At 49.0% G+C, this 20964-nt stretch overlaps 1 protein-coding gene and 1 long non-coding RNA gene across 2 annotated transcripts; one reads left to right on the forward strand and one right to left on the reverse strand.

The window, feature by feature from the left end:
• Positions 1-4745: 4745 nt before the first annotated feature.
• On the reverse strand, positions 4746-12892 carry LOC112957568. The gene is made up of 4 exons (XR_003251236.1): positions 12826-12892; positions 12542-12631; positions 11900-12051; positions 4746-4792 (listed from the first exon to the last, which is right to left on the reverse strand). It is a non-coding gene; the product is annotated as an uncharacterized LOC112957568 (long non-coding RNA).
• A 2463-nt stretch (positions 12893-15355) lies between these two features.
• LOC112957572 (cytochrome P450 1B1) lies at positions 15356-20727 on the forward strand. Its single transcript, XM_026051236.1, has 3 exons — positions 15356-15375; positions 15740-16741; positions 18217-20727. Exons 1-3 carry the CDS (start codon positions 15356-15358, stop codon positions 18827-18829), a joined length of 1635 nt encoding a protein of 544 aa, XP_025907021.1. The 3' UTR covers positions 18830-20727.
• The last annotated feature ends 237 nt before the right edge of the window (positions 20728-20964 follow it).

Consider the following 20964-nt stretch of genomic DNA (forward strand, 5'->3'; position numbering starts at 1 on the left):
TGAGAAGATGGAAAAAAAATAATAGCAATGCTACAATTCCACCAGTGAGACAGTTTATAAGAGGTGCCAGCACATAAACAGGAAAACAGGCAAAATATCACACAATCCTGTTTTGCTTAGTTTCTCTTTTTCACTAGATCAAAAACTTGTCTTAATTTCCAGCATAGCATGAAGCAGAAGAACAAGACACATGAGGACACATCAGGAGAGCTGAAAAATGAACAGTGTAGCAATGCCCCATTCTCATTAGTGGAAGGTGAGACACCACATGTATGCATAAAAAATYGCTTCAATTTTAGCCTAGGTGGGGTTCCATAATGCACAAGCTGACCAGAAATCAGATGTCCACAGAGAATGATGGAGAAGATTGGAGAAATATGCTCTGCTAAGGACTTGCATAAGATTGAAGGTTTTAGCACCCCCAAAAATACTGCTTTATTCTGACCAAGGGCAGTAGCCTTTGAACAACATGACAGAGAATGGTTTGACAGGGGAACAAATGAGCCTCCTTTCCTGGGTAGTTGTGTCTCGCTTGAACAGGGCCATGCTGTGGAAAACATCAACCCAAACCAAAGAGAGACACCACGACCACGGTGGCGCCGGGACGGCCCCTCCTGCCTCCCGGGTGCCRGTGGTGAAGTGCTGTGGGGCAGCAGGGTCTGGAAGGAGCTCTGCGGCGAGCGCCATTTTGTTGCGCTGACTGTGGAGGCCCCAGAGGCGGCGGGTGGCGGCACGGCTGCCATGTCACCYGTTGCGCCCTGCCGCCGTCCCCGAGGGCCTCGCTCTCCACACAGAACCGCGGCGTTCTCAGCGAGCAGCGTCCGAGGCTGGAGCTGCCTCGAGCTTAACCATCATGAGGAATTTTATGGGCTTTGCAATGGTGATATCCGGCCTCGTGTATGGACTGGCAAAACCTCGGGTAAAAATCATCTCAGGGGTCTGGCAAAAGCTGAACTTTACAAATATACCATTTTCTTAGCAAAACAGACAGGCCCTAAAGACGGCAGTGAATCTGTCCTGGAGCTATGCAGTGCAACCAACATGACAGAAAAAGGACAGGCTACTGTTTTTATCCATTATCCAGGTTCTAAGCGCATATATAAAACATATGTGCTTCCACTATGGAAGATAATGAATAGGAAATAGACTTAGCAGGGAAGTGACATTTCCATCTTGTTTAACTGYGTGAAATAATTTCAATAAACATAGAGAAGATGAAGGGCAGATAATGCTTAGGAYATCTTAAAAAACCTATAGTTATTCAGTCCTCTGGTGAACCAAAAGCAGCAAAAGCCATCAGGCTGGGTATGTTATTAATGCTGATTTTTGTCACTTTTCCTCTAGTAATCTCGTACGGTTTATTGTGTTTGTGGTTTACAAGTTAGATAAAAACAGACCGGCATCCTGCGTCATAGTTTTATAAATGTCAAAATATAAACAAATTTGCTTCTGCACTATCAGACTATTTAGCTTATTAACGACGAGTCTGATATTACATAAGAACTACATGCCATCCATTCATAATCCTCACTACCAGCTTCACTTAAACTCCATGAAATTCGTGCTCGGACAAGTWTTTATCAAGATAAGGCAAATGACATCACATATTTTGCCATAAGGCGTTTAACAGCTCCTACCCGGCTAGACAGTGTTTGCTCCTGCGACTTTCCAGTAATTGCAGCTATTGCTCAAGCCGCTCCTGTGTGTGCTGGTGTTTGAAACGCACCATGTAAACACGCCTTGGAAAACTCACTTACCACCTGTGGGGGAGATGATATCATGCTTCCTTGGTGGCATCACCATAAACCCTCCGCTCACATTTGCTTGTAATACGAGACATGCGAAACACATGCTCTGTGTAGCTTGAAGAAAAAAAAATGACACATCTCTCTTTTTAATCATTTCAGCTTTCCACAGCGTGGCCAAGTTTTTTATTGTGTGTGTGTTTTTCTTTTTCTTTTTCCCTAGGGTAATGTTCCTTGACAATGATTCCTGTCTTCATTCCCATCAGCAATCTTTTCAAGCCGGAATCACATCCCAGCAGGTGAGGACTGCATGGGAGTACAATGCATGGGCTTGGTTTTAAAAAACAGTTTTAGTGAAAATAAAGCAATTGCCCACATGTGCCCAGCAAAAAYTGCCCTATATCGACATGCAGTTTTAGTCTGAATTTTCTGAATCTTCTCATTCTTTCTGTAGATGTTCCAAGTCAAGAGAAAGGCTGTGAGGTGTGCTGAGGAAGGAAGATGTGTGGGGACCAAACGCGGGAGGAACCTCTCTCTGGGATACAGAAATGCCTTGTGGCTTCCTCCAGATCCCACAGCAGCTATTTCATGTGGCTGAAGAGGAAAGGGCCGGGTAATTGGGTGCAGTAATTAATTAAATCCTCTGCAGCAGCCACAAGCAGAGAAATGTAGCACAGTCATGGGCAAGCTGCACTTCTACTGACTTTAGGGAGGAAATCAGTCTTGGTAGGAAGTGGTCTCTGCACTGAACCCATGTGAGGGTCTTGCCAGTGTGCCCACTTTTCCTAATTGCCCCTTTTCCTCTTTCTGCAGAAATCAGGGGAAATATCTTAAAAAACAAAACATATAGCATTGAAATGCCCTAATACCTCAACCACTGGAATATTTTTTTTCTGAAGAAATGGCAATTACTGAAGGAAAGAAATGAATGTTTAAGTCGGATGAAGAAGGTGGTCCTCCTTGTGTATTCTGCCCAAATATTTACTCACTGCAGCATTTTTCTGAGCACCAGAAGAGAAACCTTGGATATAAGGAGGAGAATCAAAGAGCAATGAAAGTGTTTTTCAAGCAGGTCATAAAAATAGCTCCTCATAAAGTAGAAACAGCTGCTCCTGGAGACAAATAAACTCCCATGTCATTCCCATGAGAACAGGAAGCACTCTTAATGATCACAACACTGCCAGGCTAATAAATTAACCAAAAATATTAAAACCAAAGATAACCACACATCCACAGATTAAAATGTTCAAGACTTTTTCACAGCGTACTTTTTCAACCTTTGCCATTATCCTACAAGATACTGTTGCAGGGCATCCAATACTGAATAAAATTGGCTTTCTGCTCTGAGCACAAGGAGACAAGATAACACAGACAGCAAACTTTGGAGTCTGAAAAAAAAGGTATATTTTTGTTCTATTCATGCTAATATAAGTCCTCTGTCCAGGTTTAGGTTCAAGCCATAAGAATAACACAGAGCAATTACTGGGTGCCTTAAAAAAAAAAAATCCTAGCAAGAATAACCATGCATCTCCAAACTGTAAGCTACAAGGATGGATAGAAAGGGGCTGGGAGGYTCCGTCTAGAGAAGACTGAGGGGAGAGAGAGTGTCAGGCTTCAGAACCCGTCCCCGGGGTCCCTGATGGATAAAACTGCTGTGTCAGAACACAGGAAAATGGAAGCTTGACATTTAGGGGAGTGAAACTCCAGACATGCCGTGTTGTGGGAATCACCACCAGGGAGGATTTTCAGGGCGGTTCAGACAAGCATCTGCTGGAGACAACACAGGTGCATGTGCTGCAGGCTCGGCCGTGGCAGCGTGGGCTCCCGCATCCCCAGAGACCCTCCCCAGGGCTCCCGACCCCGCAGCTGCTGCGCGCGCCCCTCCACCTGCAGCTGCAGCTCTCAGCGGGCAGGCCCGCACCACTGCTCCCCATCGCACATGGGAGCCCTTTCTCCACGGGCCCTCTCCACAGGCTCCCACATGCCTGGCTCCCATGGGCAGCACCTCCCACCGCTGCGGCCGCGCACGTTTCTCTCCCAGGCGGCAGCCCACAGCAGAGCAGACACAGCAGAGCAGAGCAGCCTCGCTGGGCCCATGCAATGCCTCGCGGACGCACGCAAAGGAGGGCTCCCTGACCTCATGTGGAGCTCGCTAATTTTTACCACATCATAAAGCATTTCCCACATTGTTCAGGGCTTCCAGCCTGTGTTTTGCTGCCAGATTTCCCGACAGCCATTTCCATGAGGTGCCAGGCTGCGAGCGCAAGGAGCCGGTGCCATGAGGCAGCTTCATCATTTGGCCCTGCAGGAGAAGGGGGCGTTACAAGGGGCTGCTCCTCATTCAGGGCTGACTTGTCAAAACAAACTTTGGGAAGCTGCGGAAGTGGGTGCGTGTGTTTATTTTGCATGGTAGTGAACGTGTTTGGGTTTTCTTTCTCATCCTTCCTTAGTAATATGGAAAAAGTCTGTCAAAAGTCATCTATCTGTGGGAACGCTTAGTAGGGGTCCACTTGAACATGAAAAAGGATTAGGTGCAACAGGCAATGCCAAGGAAAGACACAAAAGAAAGGGAAATGGGTATGCAGATAAGGCATAGGGGCAGGGCAATTAAATTAAAGATTTTATTGTGAAGCAAGTAAAAACCTCATGGGTGGCCTCTGGAAAGTCCCTAATCAAAGTGTTTCTGAGCTTTCCTCTCCAAAGTGGAATGTTCACAATTACCCACACCACAAGCGGGCCGCCTTGCTACACTTGCGAGGGGCTGCCAACGCTTCTGCCATTACCTCCCCAAAACGTTACTGCATTTCTATCGCTGCGATCTGGGTGCGCTCATGCAAATTCCCCCACATCCCCAGGTGAGCTATTTCTGATGCTGGCTGCAGTTTAGAGGGAGCTGCTCACTCCCTCACTCCCAGGCTGCTCCGGCTCACAGAGTCCCGAGGACAAGCAGTTTTGCTATGTAACCTGGAAGCTTGCCTGAATTTTCAATGGAGAGCAAATAACGGAGAGGCCACTCAAAATCCATCCTCCAATCTGCAGCAAGGGCACTGTAGAGGAAAATATGTTAAGTGTGGGCACATTAAAACTACAGTAAAAAAGCAGAGTGCCTGATGTGGTCTTATTAAGCAGAACTCAGTGTATTTTTCTGCTGCAATAATAATTTAAGCTGATCTTAATGGACAAATAAGATTCAGATAACAGACAGAACAAGTTAGTTAAAAGAAGGGTTTGTAGTTGATATTCTACCAAAAAGGAGACATTTTCATTAATGTGAACATTAAAAATGAATGTAAAATCATTGAACAAAGGCCGACAGCTGCCAAGATTGAAAAAACACATTACCAGGACTGAGAGCCAAGTTTAGACCTAGGTGAGAGAAGGGGTGTAAAGACAGTTGTACCCGTATCTGCAATTCCTCAAAGGCAGCTCTGCTGTGGGAAAATCCCTGCTGAAGTACACAGGGATCTTGCCTCCTGAGAGGTCTCATGTAAGCAGGACTGCAAGAAGGCTCTAACAATGTCTGACACTTACGCTGCTCCCCTGGACACTGCTTTGTGACAGGAGCTTTGGAAACACAGAGTATTAGGCAGATATCATCAGACAATCCTCCCCTTCATGGTACTTACATCCTAAGTCATGAGACTTTCTCGCATGTGTACAAGTGAAACTTGTCCTGGCTGCTTCTTTACAGCATCTTTATACCCACCGCTTCATAATTCTCTTTGGTAACACAAATGAGACTGCTTTAATAAAGGAAAAGGAAAATATTTTACTATCCATGTCACATATTCCTTCACATCCTCAACACTGGTGGGCATTCTTCCCCAGAAGAAGMGGGAAGGATCAAGACACAGAAATATCCAAGTCCACTTTAGCTTTTGCTCCAGAATACTGTTCATTATCCAAACACTGAATTCATGAAGCAGCACAGAGCAAAGCTCTTCCCTCATCCAAAGGCAGCTGCAGGGGCTTTCCCATGCCAGAAAAAGGGTGCACATCTCCCTAGAAACCCCTGCTGAATGAAGGGACAAGCAGGCAGCCGTAACCATCTCCTGGCTGTTAACCCTGTCAAAAAACCCTCTTTGCTGTTGGGAAGGTCTGAGGCTGGGCAACGGGAGGCAGAAAAGACAGTTTTAAGGTCTTGAAGGCTTCTGTGCACACAGTGCCTTAAAGGCTTGTTTTGTGCATCAGGATTTAAAGCAGCATTAGGGAATTTTGCCTAACTTGCTTAAAAATCTGATTGTGAACAAGTGTCTATGAGATGTACGTGCTTTCCTCAGTCAGGACAAGTTTGTACATACAGATTGGCTTAGAGAAATTTTCTGAGCATAAAAAGACAAGCCATGTATTCTTGCTAAGAATTCACAACCTAGGAGAAGCTACTAGATACAAGATTTCTACACTCAGCCAAAGTATTTTTAAGTTTTAAAATTTAAAAAGATAATAAGAAATGGAAAATTAACATAAAAAAAGTTTATTAATTAAATGTGGTTCTCAGAAGAGCAGATAAAGTGGAGAGATGCAAAGAAAAAGCAAGGAATAGCAGAGGAGAGGGCAGAAATGCAAAGGGATTCATTTTCAAGGCTGCTTCAGATAAACACCTTGTGCAGGTGGAGCACAGTTCTCTGTTTATACTGTGAAGAAGAAGGCACCTTTGTTTCATCTTACTTAAAAATGTGAGTTAAAACTCAATCCTTCATCTCCTACCCCTCAGATTTAAACATCTTCCTGGCACCTGCTGCACGAAGTCTAGTTTAACATGCTAGAGAGCAGCAGAACAGACAGTGGGCAGCTCCACAGACTATTATCACCCCAAATTTCCAYGGTAAATTGAGGCACAGAAGAGATAAAGCGCCTGCATCTCTGCCRAGAAGCATAAAGCTACACAGCACTCTCTGCACAACAGCCCTATCTCGTCTCGTGCTATTTTGACAACCATTTTATGACGCCCTCCTTTTCAAGAGCAGCACTTGACACTGTCCCCTGCCCCAGTGCCGCTGGGGGAGGCGCAAGGAGAGGCAGCAAAGCGCAGCTGGGACGGCATTTCGCTAACGGACTCGCTCCTCCTGAGGCAAGAGGTGCTGCTGACAGTGAAGGGGCTCCCTTCCCTGCCCGAGCCACCAAAAGAAACGCTTAGTGAGCTCCTTTGGTGGGGGCTGCAACACTGCGTTAGGAAGCATGGGACAGAAATCAACCCACTTCAGCTTCAGACCTCAAGGTAGCTTGCTTGCCTGGCAGCGGGAAACGCTTTCTTCCCGCTTGGAGACCAGCTACTGTGATGTGGAATCGCTGCAGCTCTGAGCAGTGAGCTCTGAGCTCAGTATCCTGCTCCCTAGCACAGGCTCCTCTGACACTGGGAATGGCCTCCTGCTGCTGCCAGCCTCTCCCTGCCATCTCAGTGCAGGCCCAACTGGGATGCTGTAAATAACCAACTGCCTTTTTTACCTAGTTTTCCTACAGTTTTCAATGCAATCAGTTGCAGGAGTAGCCCTGAACAAATTACAGCCTGGGTAACGTGATCCCAATCACACATTCCTTGCCTGAAGAGAGGGCAAAATGTTGCCTCGCACAACACTGAAATAGAGCCCTTTACATAACTGGTAAATTAAGGAGGAACTAAATCAGGTTCTGTCACTTTAAAGCGCTCCTCCACCCTCCATCACCTCCATCCATCAGTCGCCTGCAGCACGTATATTGAGGAATCGCGTGCAAGCGTTACCATAACCCAAGGCTTAACATAAACTATACTCTTTCAGGTCATTGGCAAATAACAGGTATATCCGGTTGTGCCTTTGTACTTGCCTGCACGCAAATTAAAAGCGCATGTAAAGTTACAATAATCAAAGTCAGTCAGGGGGAAGGGGTGGAGAGCCGGGGGATAATAACCGGGGATTCAGGTTATTTATCTTCACAGCAATGCCACTGTCAGGAGCCTCCAAAGGAGAGGGGCAAAGCTGGCTCTTGGGCACAGCTGTCCCCTGGAGCCCCCGCGTCGCGCCTGGCCCTGCTGCTCAGGGCTGCTTTGGCCAGGAGCTGCTCCCCAAGGAGGCAGCACCTGCAGGCGGCCGGCAGCCACGTTCTCCCCGCACGCACACGCTCCTGCTCCGCTCTCTCTCCGGAGGCAGCCAGCTCACGGGAGCCTGCGTGGGGGCTGCTGGGGAGAGAGGGAAGCTCCTTGCCATTTTTTCCCTCTCTCTCGCCCCTGGCGTGCCACGAGATTAGCAGCCATGAGCAAATGCCTCTTTGCGGAGCGCTGCGACAAGATGAAACCTGCCCCGGCTGGCACCTGCAGTCTGCTTCCCTGGCGGCCTTTGATCTGCCATCGCCGAAGGTTGGGAGACCTGTGCGGCTCCGCGGCAGACGCTTCCGCTGGCTCCGCTTCCAGGTGCTGGGAGCGATCTCTACATGTCAATGCTAGGCTTTCCCTCCCTGATGAATTTACCAAGAGGAAGACATTATTATTACTATTTGTCTTACTGGAGAAGTCARCTGTCTTGATCATGATTCCATGATATGGAATATTGTAAATTCTCCCAAAGTCAGTTTTCCATATTGACCACAGGTACCACAAAGGGTTTTCCTTATTTCCTTGGCTTGACTATATCTTCTCTAAATGTTTCTTCAAATAAATAAATAAAGCATAAATAAAAGCCTCCCGTTTCCACTACCCTAGGGAATAGCATGGATAATCTGATAGGTTAGAGCTTTACCAACCCACAGCCCAATCCTTTAAACTGGAGTATTTTCATTTACCACAGCGACGYAGCTCCTGCTGGAGGCAAATGCACCAAAACCTTCCACCGCTGCGCAAGCCAAGAATGCCCAACTACAGCGGGACGTGCAAATGTTTCTGCCGCTGAGCTTTACCAGGGCACTCATCTAGGCGAATCTGGAACTGTGCATTTACCCCTGACAACACCTATACAGCTGCTTTGTTTAGCCAGACCTTCTGTTTCTGGTGGAAAATGTGTCACTTCTGCGGCTCCACACGGGTGTTCTTCTCTCCCAGCCTTCACACTTGCCAGTCACCATTTTATTGACTTCCAGCAACAGAAGGGAAAAGGGGACTGAGGGGCAGGGAAGTGTGTTCCCTGCCTCGTTTCTGCAGGGCTATTTAAGGGGTGACATTTACAAGCAAATCCTTGACTGACCTGAATTTTCTTAGCAAAATCCCAGCTCAGGACCTTTCTCTTAACAAGTGAAGGCTGGGAAAAGCCCTCATGATGCACATGCTACATGTCCCTGTCTAGCTCAACTGTCACCAATTTGCTGTCCTGATGAATCCCTGTGTTGAGCGCAGTCTCTCCATAGGGTCTTGTCCAATGGATTGAGACTTTATAATTGGAAACTTTCAGTGATTTTAAAAATATTTTCCTTTACTTAATTCTGTTCCTCTCAGGTTTTCAGGTGCTGTGAGMGTCCACACAGTGCAAACAATTTGGCCAATCCACTTGGCCATGCCAGCAGGCAGAACAAGCAGTTCAGAAATTAGAGGCGAAGCCCAAGCAAGGGCCACACTCTGCCAGCCCTCTGACCACTCCTCGTGAGCAGAGGAAACCAAGATCTGCCCAAACCAAACCACACTGGGGGAGCCAAACTCACCTGATGCTTTGTTTCTGTAATGGCCCTACTCTGACTCCCAAAGGGAAATGAGTATCTACATTTTGATGGCTTGTAGCTCATCCCAAGAACCTCCTTAAGCAGCAAGGTTAGAGGTATGATAAGAAGCACCGCTTCCTTGGCGAGGTTGAAGAAACCACGGAACCTACTTTCAAGCAAAGCCCCACRCAGAAATTGTGCCCTCACACTAAGGGACACAGCATGGGCCAAAGCTGGGTGCAGCTCCCTCCCCTACATCAGACCTGCATCACCTCCCATGTAATTAGGTTTATTCTCCAAAGGAAGGAGACTTCTGAAAYCCAAACTGCATTGCTCTGCGAGCTACTGGATCCCAATGGCACTGTCTCTGTTGACATTTTGAAGGGGTGTGTTGCTGTCAGGTGGCCAAAGAATGCCGGCTGCACATGACACAAGCTAAAGAACTAATGATCAATATTCCTATCAGAGGGAATTATTATTTGGGAACTGCAAAGTGATCATAGGCTGGTCTAAGCAATGGCTAAGCCTTGGGACACAGGTTAGGAAAAGTCACATTGTCAATGAGCAACTGGAAGTCTCTTGTTTCTGCCTGTGCCTCAGTGTCCTGCCTGTGTAGTAGTGCCAGGGGTCTCTCAGTGGAGACTCTACATCCTCCATCACATGCAACTTGGTCAAAGTGTAATCATCTGGGATGAACATTTCTACCCTGGGATGAATGTTTCTACTCTAGGGAAATCCACCACTCAGAATGAGTCTCTGGAAAGGCTTAGTCCAGAAACAGTCTATCCTATTTATGAGAACAACAAAAGAAGGTATTCACGTTATAAAATAGTGGTGGCCTTTCCTTTGAAATACTCTATAGCCTGAAACTTTAACGGCAGGACTAGGTATTCAACTAGATACTGACTTTTCTCCTCCAATTTCGTCTTTGGATCTTCCCTTGACAATTCACTCAAATTGAACAAATTGGAAAAGGCTGAAAAATCATATTTTGCACATCTGCAGTAGAGATTTCATTGAACTTTATAGACGAATCTTGAGAATTTCCATTCACAGAGAATATGCTCCAGGCTGTGACTGAGGTGGACCTTGCTTTCCRCTGTAGCCCCGGGCTATTTTGCACTAGCATCCATCCCTGTGCTGAGCACACACATGTGCTGGCTTAGCTGGCACTTGCTAGAATGGCAAATACGAAGCTCTCAGAGTTACAGAGCAGCTACACCACAAACTTCATATCATAACTATTAATACAAAACCCAGAAAAGTCTGCAGAAGAAATGAGAAACGAAATATGACTGTATAATACTCTAAGCAATGTCGTTGGGTTTTTTGTTTGTTTTGTGCTGTTTTTTGCTTTCCAGTGGCCTAGCATATTATAAATTTTCTGTATTTCAAAACAAGGGTGGACCTTGGTGACACAAGTCCTAGTTCTGCAAAATTCAGTAACAAAGTGATGACGCAAAACTGCTAAATGTCACCAGCAAATGTCTTTGCTAAAGAGGGGCACTAAGAAGGCACCACAGTTTGCCTACATTTTGAGGATAGACACCATAATGTAAATCTTGAGCAGGATCTAAACTTTTCTGAATGTTGCTGTTTGGTCCACCTTTCTTTCAAGTCCTTCACAGTATAATTGTCACTCACCGAGGGCAGTTGTATGATAAAAAAGAAAAGGGCAAACACAAAACATCACTGATGAAAGAGCAGTTTAGAAAAGCTATTCACTGCATGACCACAAAGTAATCAACTCTGTGTTTTCCTCTCAGGAATGATTAAGCAATGTGGTTTCCTCTGGTACTGTCAAGAAGAGAAGGCAAACTTTGGGAAGAATTGCTATGGGAATTTGGCAAAGCAAAATTAAGACAACTACATAACCGAGTTTTATGCTTGAATTAAATAAAACGTTACGCTCATGTCATCTGTAATCAGATCTATGTGTTATCTGTGTGGAAGGAGACTGCAACTTTTATATACTTTTATTTTATGAATAACATGAAAAGATGAACAGATGTAGAGACAAGAGCCCTCACTAGCACTGAGCTGCGCCGTGAGGAGCATTGAGCGGTTTCTGCCCTTCCCTCAGTAGTTGTGGGAATTTGACTCAGAATTTGGAGCCTAACTTCAGCTTTTCAGTAGCAAGTGAGAACTGAAATCATGAATTGAGAAGTCAGTGGGAATGCAAAGAGAGAAAGTCCAAGGAAATCTGAAATTAATGAAGGTTAAGAATGTGATATGCAACCGCAAATATATAGCCTTTGAAAAGCATGCCACGAATGTTTCAATTTAGGGCAGAGTGAAYGCAGAGCTTGTTCTGAATCATGGAGCCGCTGGCTCCTGCCTTGCCTGGCGTGCTGAGTAACACTGAGGATGTGGCTCCTTGTATTTGCTGACATCTCATGCTTGGTGTCAGGAGAAAGCTGCCAAAGTGAGCAAGGCCAGGAGACTGGATCAGAAAATATCGTATCATTGTCCACACTCTTGTGGTAAACTCTTTTGGCCAAGGTAATTTTTCAAAAAAAAAAAAAAAATGCAGAAGCAGAAAATTCAGAGCTTACCCCAGGCAAAGCTGGCTCATATAYGTGGTGCTTGATCATGCGCTGCAGGCGACTGGAGGGAGCTCTTGTAAACCCGGACGTTCAGCAGGTTCTAGTTTACTTCAGTGATGACTTGCATGATTTACAACAGCATTGTTGAGATGAGAAGCAAGCTGCAAGGACATATTAAAAAGCCTGTAAAATTTTAAGCAGTCTTAAACAATAGGATGTTCCATTTGTTTAAGTTTCCCAGTGATTTCTGGGTTTTATCATTATGCTTCTCGGTTTTGTGAAGTATTGTGCAACATTCAGAAACAGACAAAAGGAAAAATATTTCCAAGGGGTAATTTAATGAAGCATGGGTTGGATCCTTCTATAATCTGTAAACAATTTGTACGTGCTCTGTTCTGAAGCATGAAACATTGCTCGACTGTCACATAATCTACCCTGAGAACTGGTAAAATGAAAGTGGGAGGGGGTTGTTTTCTCTGGACCCAGGTACAGGAAAGACAAAGGAGCTCAATGTCAGAGTATTCTCCACAAAAGGCTTCAAAGGGAAGAGGTAGCGAAAGAAAATGGAACACGGTCAAGTCCTTGAGAAACTCCAGTTGCTGCTCTGGAGGATTTATGTGCAGCAGATTCTAACTGATATCCCAGCCTTACCAGTGTTCCCACAGAGAAGCCCACGGCTGCCTGAGTTGAAAGAGCAGCCAGGAGCTGAGTCTGCAAACCACTGTTCAGGTAAGAAGTTCTCTGTGCATCAAAAAAAAAANAAAAAAAAAAAAAAAAAAAAAAAAAAAAAAAAAAAAAAATCACTTTGTGGATAAGGGTTTTTCTTCAAAAAGGGAAGACTGTGGTTGAGAGCTCAAAATTTCCTCTGAACACATAAATGAAATATCTCTGGGGTCTGTAATTCCTTCCCCCCTGCCAGCCCATCATACTTTCACCTTCACAACGAGGTTTCTCCTCCGTGCACACAAAGCACCTTCACTCGGAGTTGCAGAGGCTCTGGTATCCCCACCAACTGCCTGCCCCCTGTCTCTGGCATTCCTGTCAAATCAATCAGGATTGTTACCAGATTAGGCACAAATTCCTTTCGCTTAATCCCAAACCCACCCACTTATCCCCTTTCAACTTCTTTTTCTCTCATATTGCACATCAAGTACATTTTTCTGAGCTTCAGAAATAATTCATTTTAGGCAGCATATATTTTCATTGATCCCACTCTTCAACTCTTAACAAACCCAACTTAGACTCACAGAAATTCGGGACTGACTTCCATAGCACCTGTGTTTGAATAAAGTCCAAACTGAAAAAACAAATCATGAAATATCTAAGGGCAGTTCTGAACTTGGGGGACTCTAGCAACAAAAGGAATAATAATAATAAAAAATGAAGGCAGACGGACAATTTGTCAAATGAAACAGAGAGCAAGGGCTTGATCACGCCTTGCCTGCAGCTGGTATCACACTAACGCATCAGTGTGATAAATGTTTCACTGAATCTGTAGTTGAGTGTAAGGATCTAACAAAGATCAGGATCAGATCCCAGTAACTGAGCCTAGAAAACTGGGTGAACACTTACTGCAATCAAGCAAATATTSAGGCTACAACAGATGTAGGCTGAAGCTGTAAATACCCTATTTGTACCACAATTCCTTCTATTACAATGGAAGTGGCTTCTACCACCACAAGGGGAGAACAAAACATCTAAAAGACATTTTTTTTTTATTTTAAATAGTGACAGAACTCTTAAAACGTGAGAAGAAAAAAAAGGAAACAAATGTTTCTGTGCAAGATAAAACAAAAAGTACAAGGATCTGTGAATATCTCCTTAAACCGTGTCTGTGGAGCTCACAACAGGGGAACTGTGCTGCTTCCTTCTGTAGGAACTGCTAGCGACCTAGGACCCTTCCCATTTGCAGTATAATGTTGAAATTACAGGGGAAAAAAGGTCAGTAGGATTTACAGTGTGCAGCGCACTGCACCCCAGCTCCCTCGCCGCAAACATCAGAGACGGCGAGCTGGGTGCAGAGCCCCTTGCAGCAAYAGAAGCCAGACGGAGCCCTGCATCCAAGGGAGGATTTAGGGACTAGTGGGGCAAGGTGGAACCCGTCCTTCCACGCTTGCCCCGACGCTCATGCCAGGGGCATGGGGAATTCCCTCTCCCCCGGCATGAAGCGGAGCCCCGGTGCGGGCTGGGCTGCGGGATGCCCGCGATCCCGCGCCGGGCTGCCCCAGCCCGGAGGAAGCTCCCTCGCTCCGCAGCGCCAGGGAAAGCTGCTGGCGGCACCTCGGCCGCGTCCGCAGCGGCACAGMGCGCTCTGGGGCACGCGCATGGGGCTGGGGAGAGACACGGGAAATCCGTGCGATGCTAATTAAAACAAAAGATTGTCGTGCTGCCTGGAAGAGCCTGGGACAGTGACAGCAGATGGGGCTGCACTTTGCAGCGAAGTCACAAGCAGCAGCCAGGCTAAGCCTGCGATCGCCCCCTCAGCTGGGCTGAGTCCCAAGTTCCGATTTTATCTAATTTGTAAGTGCTATCATGATATCTCATCTCACGGCGCCACCAGAGCCGGGACCCGGTTGGTTTAGCGCCCGCTGCACCCGCAGCAAGCCCGGCAGCTCCTGAGCACTGGGCACAGTGTCCTCCCGCGCGGCGCTTTGGGGCTCCCCTGTCCGTGCCGGGGCGCGGGGCGGCCGCGCTGCCGCGGCGCCTTCCCCGCCGCCCTCAGGTAGGCGCGGAGGGGCAGGGGCCCCGTGGCGGCGGCGATGGCTGGAGCCTTTCCAGCCGCGGCTCACGCAAGGCGAGCTCCGCACGCAACGGGGAGGCGGCGGGCGGAGGAGGGGAAGCTCTCGGGCTTCCTCCGCCGCCAGGATGAAGGCGACACTTGGCCGCCGGACACGGGGGGCTGCGAGCCCGCCCGCCGCCCCGCTTCCCTCCCAGCGGCTCCTCCGCTGAAACTTTTGGCCCGAGCCGCGGCGGCATCCGCAGCGGGGCCGCTCCGCTTGGCCGGGGCCCAAGGGCAGCTGGCAAATAGCTGGGGCTCCTCAGGCCAGGGGAAGGGCCAGGCGGCGGCGATTTGTCAGCGGGGCTCCCCGCGACCCGCCCGCACCGCGGATGCCGGCGGGTTTAAAGGCGCCCTCGAGGAGCAAAGGCAGGAGCGGCGGCGCCGGCTCCCGCTACGCCGAGGGCTCCGCGCGCTCCCCGCGCCGCTGGGCTGCGGCCGCCCCGTCCCGCTGCCCCGCGCCGCAGGTGGCCGCGGCGGGAGAGCCCGAGGCGCGAAAGCGGCGGGAAGGCGACGGCTGCTCTGCGCTGTTCGCCCGCACATGAGCGGCGGAGCGGCGGGTGCCGAGGACGGGCGCTCCGCATGAGCTCCCCGTCGTGTGGGATCTGAGCGTCGCTGCTGCTGCTGCCGYTGCCCGGYTCCGCTCCCTGYGACTGCCCGGCTGCGCTCCGTCTTCCCGGAGGTGCATCATGGAAGCGGCGAACAGCAGGTCAGTGACAGCGGGACAGTGGCAGCAGGTCAGTGACAGCGCGGGGGAGCGGAGGGCGCCGGGCGGGGGTGGCCTCGCCAGGGCGGCCAGAGCCGCGGCCGCCACGCGGGAAGCCCGTTTCTTGCGGGGGTTCTTGCGGCGGGAGCGGCGCGGAGCATCCTCCCGCAGCGGCGAGCTGCCCCTGCAGGGCTGCCAGCCGCGGCCCGGCGCTAGGGACACCTTCGGCACTTCAGCTTGACACACTCGTCTGCGGGCGACTTCGCCTCCCGCGCGGGACGCGCAGCGCGAGGGGGCGACACGGAGCCCCCGTGGGCGCCCGCCGAGGCGCTGCCCGCTGACCTGCCCCTTCCCCTCTGCCTTGCAGCATGGCCCTGGAGCGGCTGGCCGACGGCCTGCGCAGCATCCCGCCCTTGCAAAGCTCCCTRCTGCTGCTGCTCTCGCTGCTCGCCGCCCTCCAGCTGGGCAAGCTGGCGCTGCGGCGGCGGGAGCAGCGCCACGCGCCGCCGGGCCCCTTCCCCTGGCCGCTCATCGGCAACGCGGCGCAGCTGGGCAGCGCGCCGCACCTCTCCTTCTGCCGCCTGGCCGCCACCTACGGCGCCGTCTTCCAGCTGCGCCTCGGCCGCTGGCCCGTGGTGGTGCTGAACGGCGAGCGCGCCATCCGGCAGGCGCTCGTGCGCCAGGGCGCCGCCTTCGCGGGCCGCCCGCCCTTCCCCTCCTTCCAGCTGGTGTCGGGCGGGCGCAGCTTGGCCTTCGGCGGCTACTCGGAGCTCTGGAAGCTGCACCGGCGCGCGGCGCACGCCACCGTGCGCGCCTTCTCCACGGGCAGCGCCGCCACGCGCCGCCTGCTGGAGCGGCACCTGCTGGGCGAGGCGCGCGCGCTCGTGGCGCTGCTCGTGCGCGGCAGCGCCGGCGGCGCCTTCCTCGACCCGTCGCGCGTGCTCGTGGTGGCCGTGGCGAACGTGATGAGCGCGCTCTGCTTCGGCCGCCGCTACAGCCACGGCGACGGCGAGTTCCTGCGCCTCGTGGGCCGCAACGAGCAGTTCGGGCGCGCCGTGGGCGCCGGCAGCCTCGTGGACGCGCTGCCCTGGCTGCAGCGCTTCCCGAGCCCCGTGCGCGCCGCCTACCGCGCCTTCCGCGACCTCAACCGCGACTTCTACGCCTTCGTGCGCGGCAAGTTCCTGCAGCACCAGCGCAGCCTGCGCCCGGGGGCCGCCCCGCGCGACATGATGGACGCCTTCATCCGCCTGCAGCGCGAGCAGCCGCGCCTGCAGCTCGAGCACGTGCCCGCCACGGTCACCGACATCTTCGGCGCCAGCCAGGACACCCTCTCCACCGCCCTGCAGTGGCTCGTCATCTTCCTCATCAGGTAGGTGCCGCCGCCCGCCCGCTGCTGCGGCGCCGCCAACGGCCGCCAACGGCCGCCGCGCGACCGTTGCGCGCGGGGCGGGGCGGGAGGGCGGCCCGCCCGGGCACCGCGGCCGTGCCCGATTAACGGGCACGGAAGGGCCGGGAGAGCTGCCAGGAATGGACAAGAAGAAAGAGGAGGGAAAAAAAAAAAAAAAAAAAAAAAAAAAAGGAAAAAAAAAGCTAAACTCACCCCGGTGGGCGGGAGTGTTGCATAAAGGGAGGCTGGCAGACAGGCCGCGGGGTAAAACGCCAAGGTCCCAGATCGAGAGGTCGCCAGGTCGAGATCAGGGAGATCACAGGAAGGGGATCACAGGCGCTTAAGCGAGATAAAGAGTTCGTGCACCCGCTGACAGACCTGCTATTATGTTATTGCCCCCGCGCCGGGTGCCTCGCGTGACTGGTGGTCCAAGTGCCCCATGGCCGGGGCGGCACCGGCCCTCGCTGGGCCAGTGAGCGGGACGCACGGAACGACGCCCGCCTGAAACGGGCAGCGCGCCGGCTTCTTGCTCTGCCGCCGCATCAGTCCTGCTCTCAGGCTGGTGTTTCATCACGCTGGTTTATCTGCTCCACCACTTCTCGAAGCACCAGCAGGTATTTCGTGCTTCAAGCAAGGGGTTTGGGTTGCAGCGTTTACCGAACCCGCGTGGTTTCCCCTCTTTTTCTTGCACTCACCTCGCAGACCCACTGCGGGAGGAGAAGGCACCTTTGGAACCAACCCTGCACCTTTGGAAAAGCAAATAAAGGTTGCTGGTAGGAAGGCGTGCTTTTAGGCAAGCAAGGAAAATAAGAATAATTTACCGATAGTTTGATCTTTTGTTACTTGGTTGCTATGYGCTCTTCATGACAGTGGTCTTAAAATATAAAGAAAACATATTTTGATAATTGAGTAAACATACAAAAACTGGGACAAGTGCTTCCACAAAACTTCTCACAACTTTTAGCAGGGATCAGTTTTAAAATAGGTAGACTTTAATATATGTGTGATATGTCTAACGATAACTTCAGCTCCACTGTCAAAATTTTGAAGTCACATTCAGAGCTGGAAAACAGAAATTGCACTCCCCTGTAAAGCCCGGTATGTGAAAGAAAGAAGTAATTTTTATTTTGGTGTGAACTACATGTATTATATATATTGCATAGGTAAATTCAGAATATTTTGTTTCAGAACATCCAAATTTATTTCAGTTTTGGTACTGGGATTTGATTCGGGGCAATATTAGATATGAAAGGGAGAGGTGAGGAAATTTTAAAATTACACCTTTGCTTGAAAAGTTTGGAGAGTTCTTTGATCAAAGTGTTCAATGAGATCTGCATCTTCCTATGGCATATTTGCATTTGCTCAAATGGCAGAGGGTAGGGTAGGGGGTGAGGAATTGTTCTGTGATAAACATACTCTTTTAAAAAGTGTGCGCACGCACTTATTTTAAATGACAGGTATCCAAAAGTGCAGGCTAAAATGCAAGAAGAAGTGGATAGGATCGTTGGCAGGGACCGCCTGCCGTGTGCGGAGGACCAGCCTCGYCTGCCCTACGTCGTGGCTTTCCTCTATGAATCCATGCGTTTCAGCAGCTTTGTGCCTGTTACCATCCCGCATGCCACCACAGCCAACACCTTCGTCATGGGCTACCTCATTCCCAAGGACACGGTGATATTTATTAACCAGTGGTCAGTGAATCACGATCCAGCCAAATGGGTTAACCCGGAGGCTTTCGACCCGTCRAGATTCCTGGATGAGAATGGATTCATTAACAAAGACCTAACAAGCAGCGTGATGATATTCTCACTGGGAAAGCGCCGCTGTATTGGAGAGGAGCTATCGAAGATGCAGCTGTTTCTCTTTACCTCCATACTGGTTCATCAGTGCAATTTTACTGCTAATCCAAAAGAGGACCCTAAAATGGACTTTACTTACGGGCTGACCATTAAACCGAAGCCGTTTACTGTGAATGTCACACTAAGAGATACTATGGATTTGCTTGATAAGGCTGTCCAAAGACTGCAAGCAGAGAAAACTGCCAATGAAAATCACTCCTCTGCAAATACCTAAGCACAAAATCCTGCATCTAAAGATATTCCCTCTCTCTTTCTAGACTTCAGTAAGTTATAGTTTGTTYTGGTGATCTTTTTGGAAAATAGACAACCTAACAAGCTACAAGAGCAGGAAGGAAAACTGCACAAGTCATAAATCACTCTTCTTTTTTATTCTTAGACACAGAGCCAAGAAAACCATTTAATGTGTTAAATGTTAAATGCAAAAATCTGCATTTTGAAAGCAAGCTTTTTTTTTTTCCTAGCTTGTTCACAGAATTTGTAATGGTTAAGTGCTTTTTGTCTGCAGACTAGGTGGAGCATCTCCAGGAACTGTTTGTACAATCCTTTCTATCTATCCATGCTCTAATGCCTTAACTCTCAGCTCGCCTTCAGTTGATTCCACATTCCAAAGTGAAATCTCATATTAAAACCAACAAAAACAAAATCCACAGAACACTGTAGCCTCCCTCTGAGTTCGTGCTTCTGGAAGCTGCCATAGGCACATGGCAGGGCCTGTGTGTGACTGCTCGGGGCTACATTAGTGCCTCTTTGAAAAAAAAAAGACTGTCAAATAGTTTTGTTAAAATGCCAATGTAAAGTCTTGCCTCTAACATTCCAGAGTGTTTACACATATGTCTAAAAAAATAGATTTGCTTATGAGCACAACATTTTTAAATAAAAGTCATATTTTATATGAGAACAAACTGGGTGTCYTAATCCAGTCATTTTCAATACGTTTTGAAAGGAAAGGTCAGAACTGGGATGCCACCAGTATTCTGCAGTAACGACATGTCATCTCCCCACCCTACGGCACATAGGAAGTCCAGTTAAAATCCACATGGGCCAGAATTGGCAGAATGAGAATCTGGGGGAGAGGGTCATATTGAAACTGCAGTGCCACAGGCTTCAGATGAGGCACAAAGCAAACACAACAACTCTGCTCCCTAGTCACTCTGTTAGACTGAGTTAAATGTCGTAGCCAAACATTAATTATTATGCCTTTTTTTTTTAGTATGATTTGTTTAGAGCAAAGTCACARAACAAAAACTGACATTACATATCCCATTAAAGTACCGCATAGCTAAAGAAGTTGAAACTTTTCCRAGTTAAAGGACATCAAGAGGAAAAATAAAACTATTATTTTTAAAAGTAAAATACATACATGGAACTTCGTGGCCTTGAGTCTCTGGCTGTTGTTTGTGTACACAACATAGCCCATACTGCTCTGAAGTGTGAACCCTCATAGGTACATACCAGCCTTTGGAAAGTGCTGGACGTTTCTTGAGGAGCCACAGGGCACCCTCGCATAGCTGTGAAACCAGTCAGAAACAAGAGCACCTCTCCTGCAGCCTCTTGTGCTCATGTTGGTACAAAACAAGGCCTTAGCTGACCTAGGAAACAAGGGCACCATGGCAGTTACCATCTAAGGTGGCTCTGCAGAGACACAGGCAAATAAAGATTTGCATGCCTGGGTCTTCTGGTATGTGCCCAGTGTAATCAGCAGTTCCAGGGCTCACACGGACACTGATAGGAGCTGGGTTAATGACACCATCCCCACCTCCCAAAATAAGTAGAAACATCACTCCTGATAGCAGTAAGAGCCTGAATGGCATCTGAAGTACCCCACAGAGCAGGGCTGTGCTCACTTAACACCTCCAACGCCACGGGACACCTGCTATCCCTCCCCAAAGCTAAACCAGTTTTGTTCGCTGCAAAAGGAGTAACCTCAGGCGCTCTTCTGAGTTGCATACAAAACTGTGCTAGTCCAGAACTTAGCCTCTACCTGGGAAAAGCTTTATAAGATACCTGGCATTTTCTTACGGAGATCTACATTAGATCAAAYGCCAGCAAGACGTTTTCCTTGTACCTTTGTAAGCATCATTGAAAAAAGGATTTAACCTACAGCAGCACAGTTATTCTAACTCAAGGGTCACTTTTATATTTTGACAAAAAAAGGCTTTTGCGATTTTGTACTCTCCTTGAAGCTTTAAGTGTGCATTGGTTACTAATGCAATTTTCATTCACACTGCCGATGGGGTTTTGTTGCTGTGTGACGTCTGTGAGTGGGTCTCACACACTCCAGAGCTGCTGGTGAAATAATGCCTCATGTAATCTGTAAAGTTCTTCAAATTTAGTGATACCACCCGTGTA

The sequence above is a fragment of the Nothoprocta perdicaria genome, unplaced genomic scaffold, assembly GCF_003342845.1.
Source record: "Nothoprocta perdicaria isolate Ctin4 unplaced genomic scaffold, notPer1 scaffold_73, whole genome shotgun sequence".
NCBI lineage: Eukaryota > Metazoa > Chordata > Aves > Tinamiformes > Tinamidae > Nothoprocta > Nothoprocta perdicaria.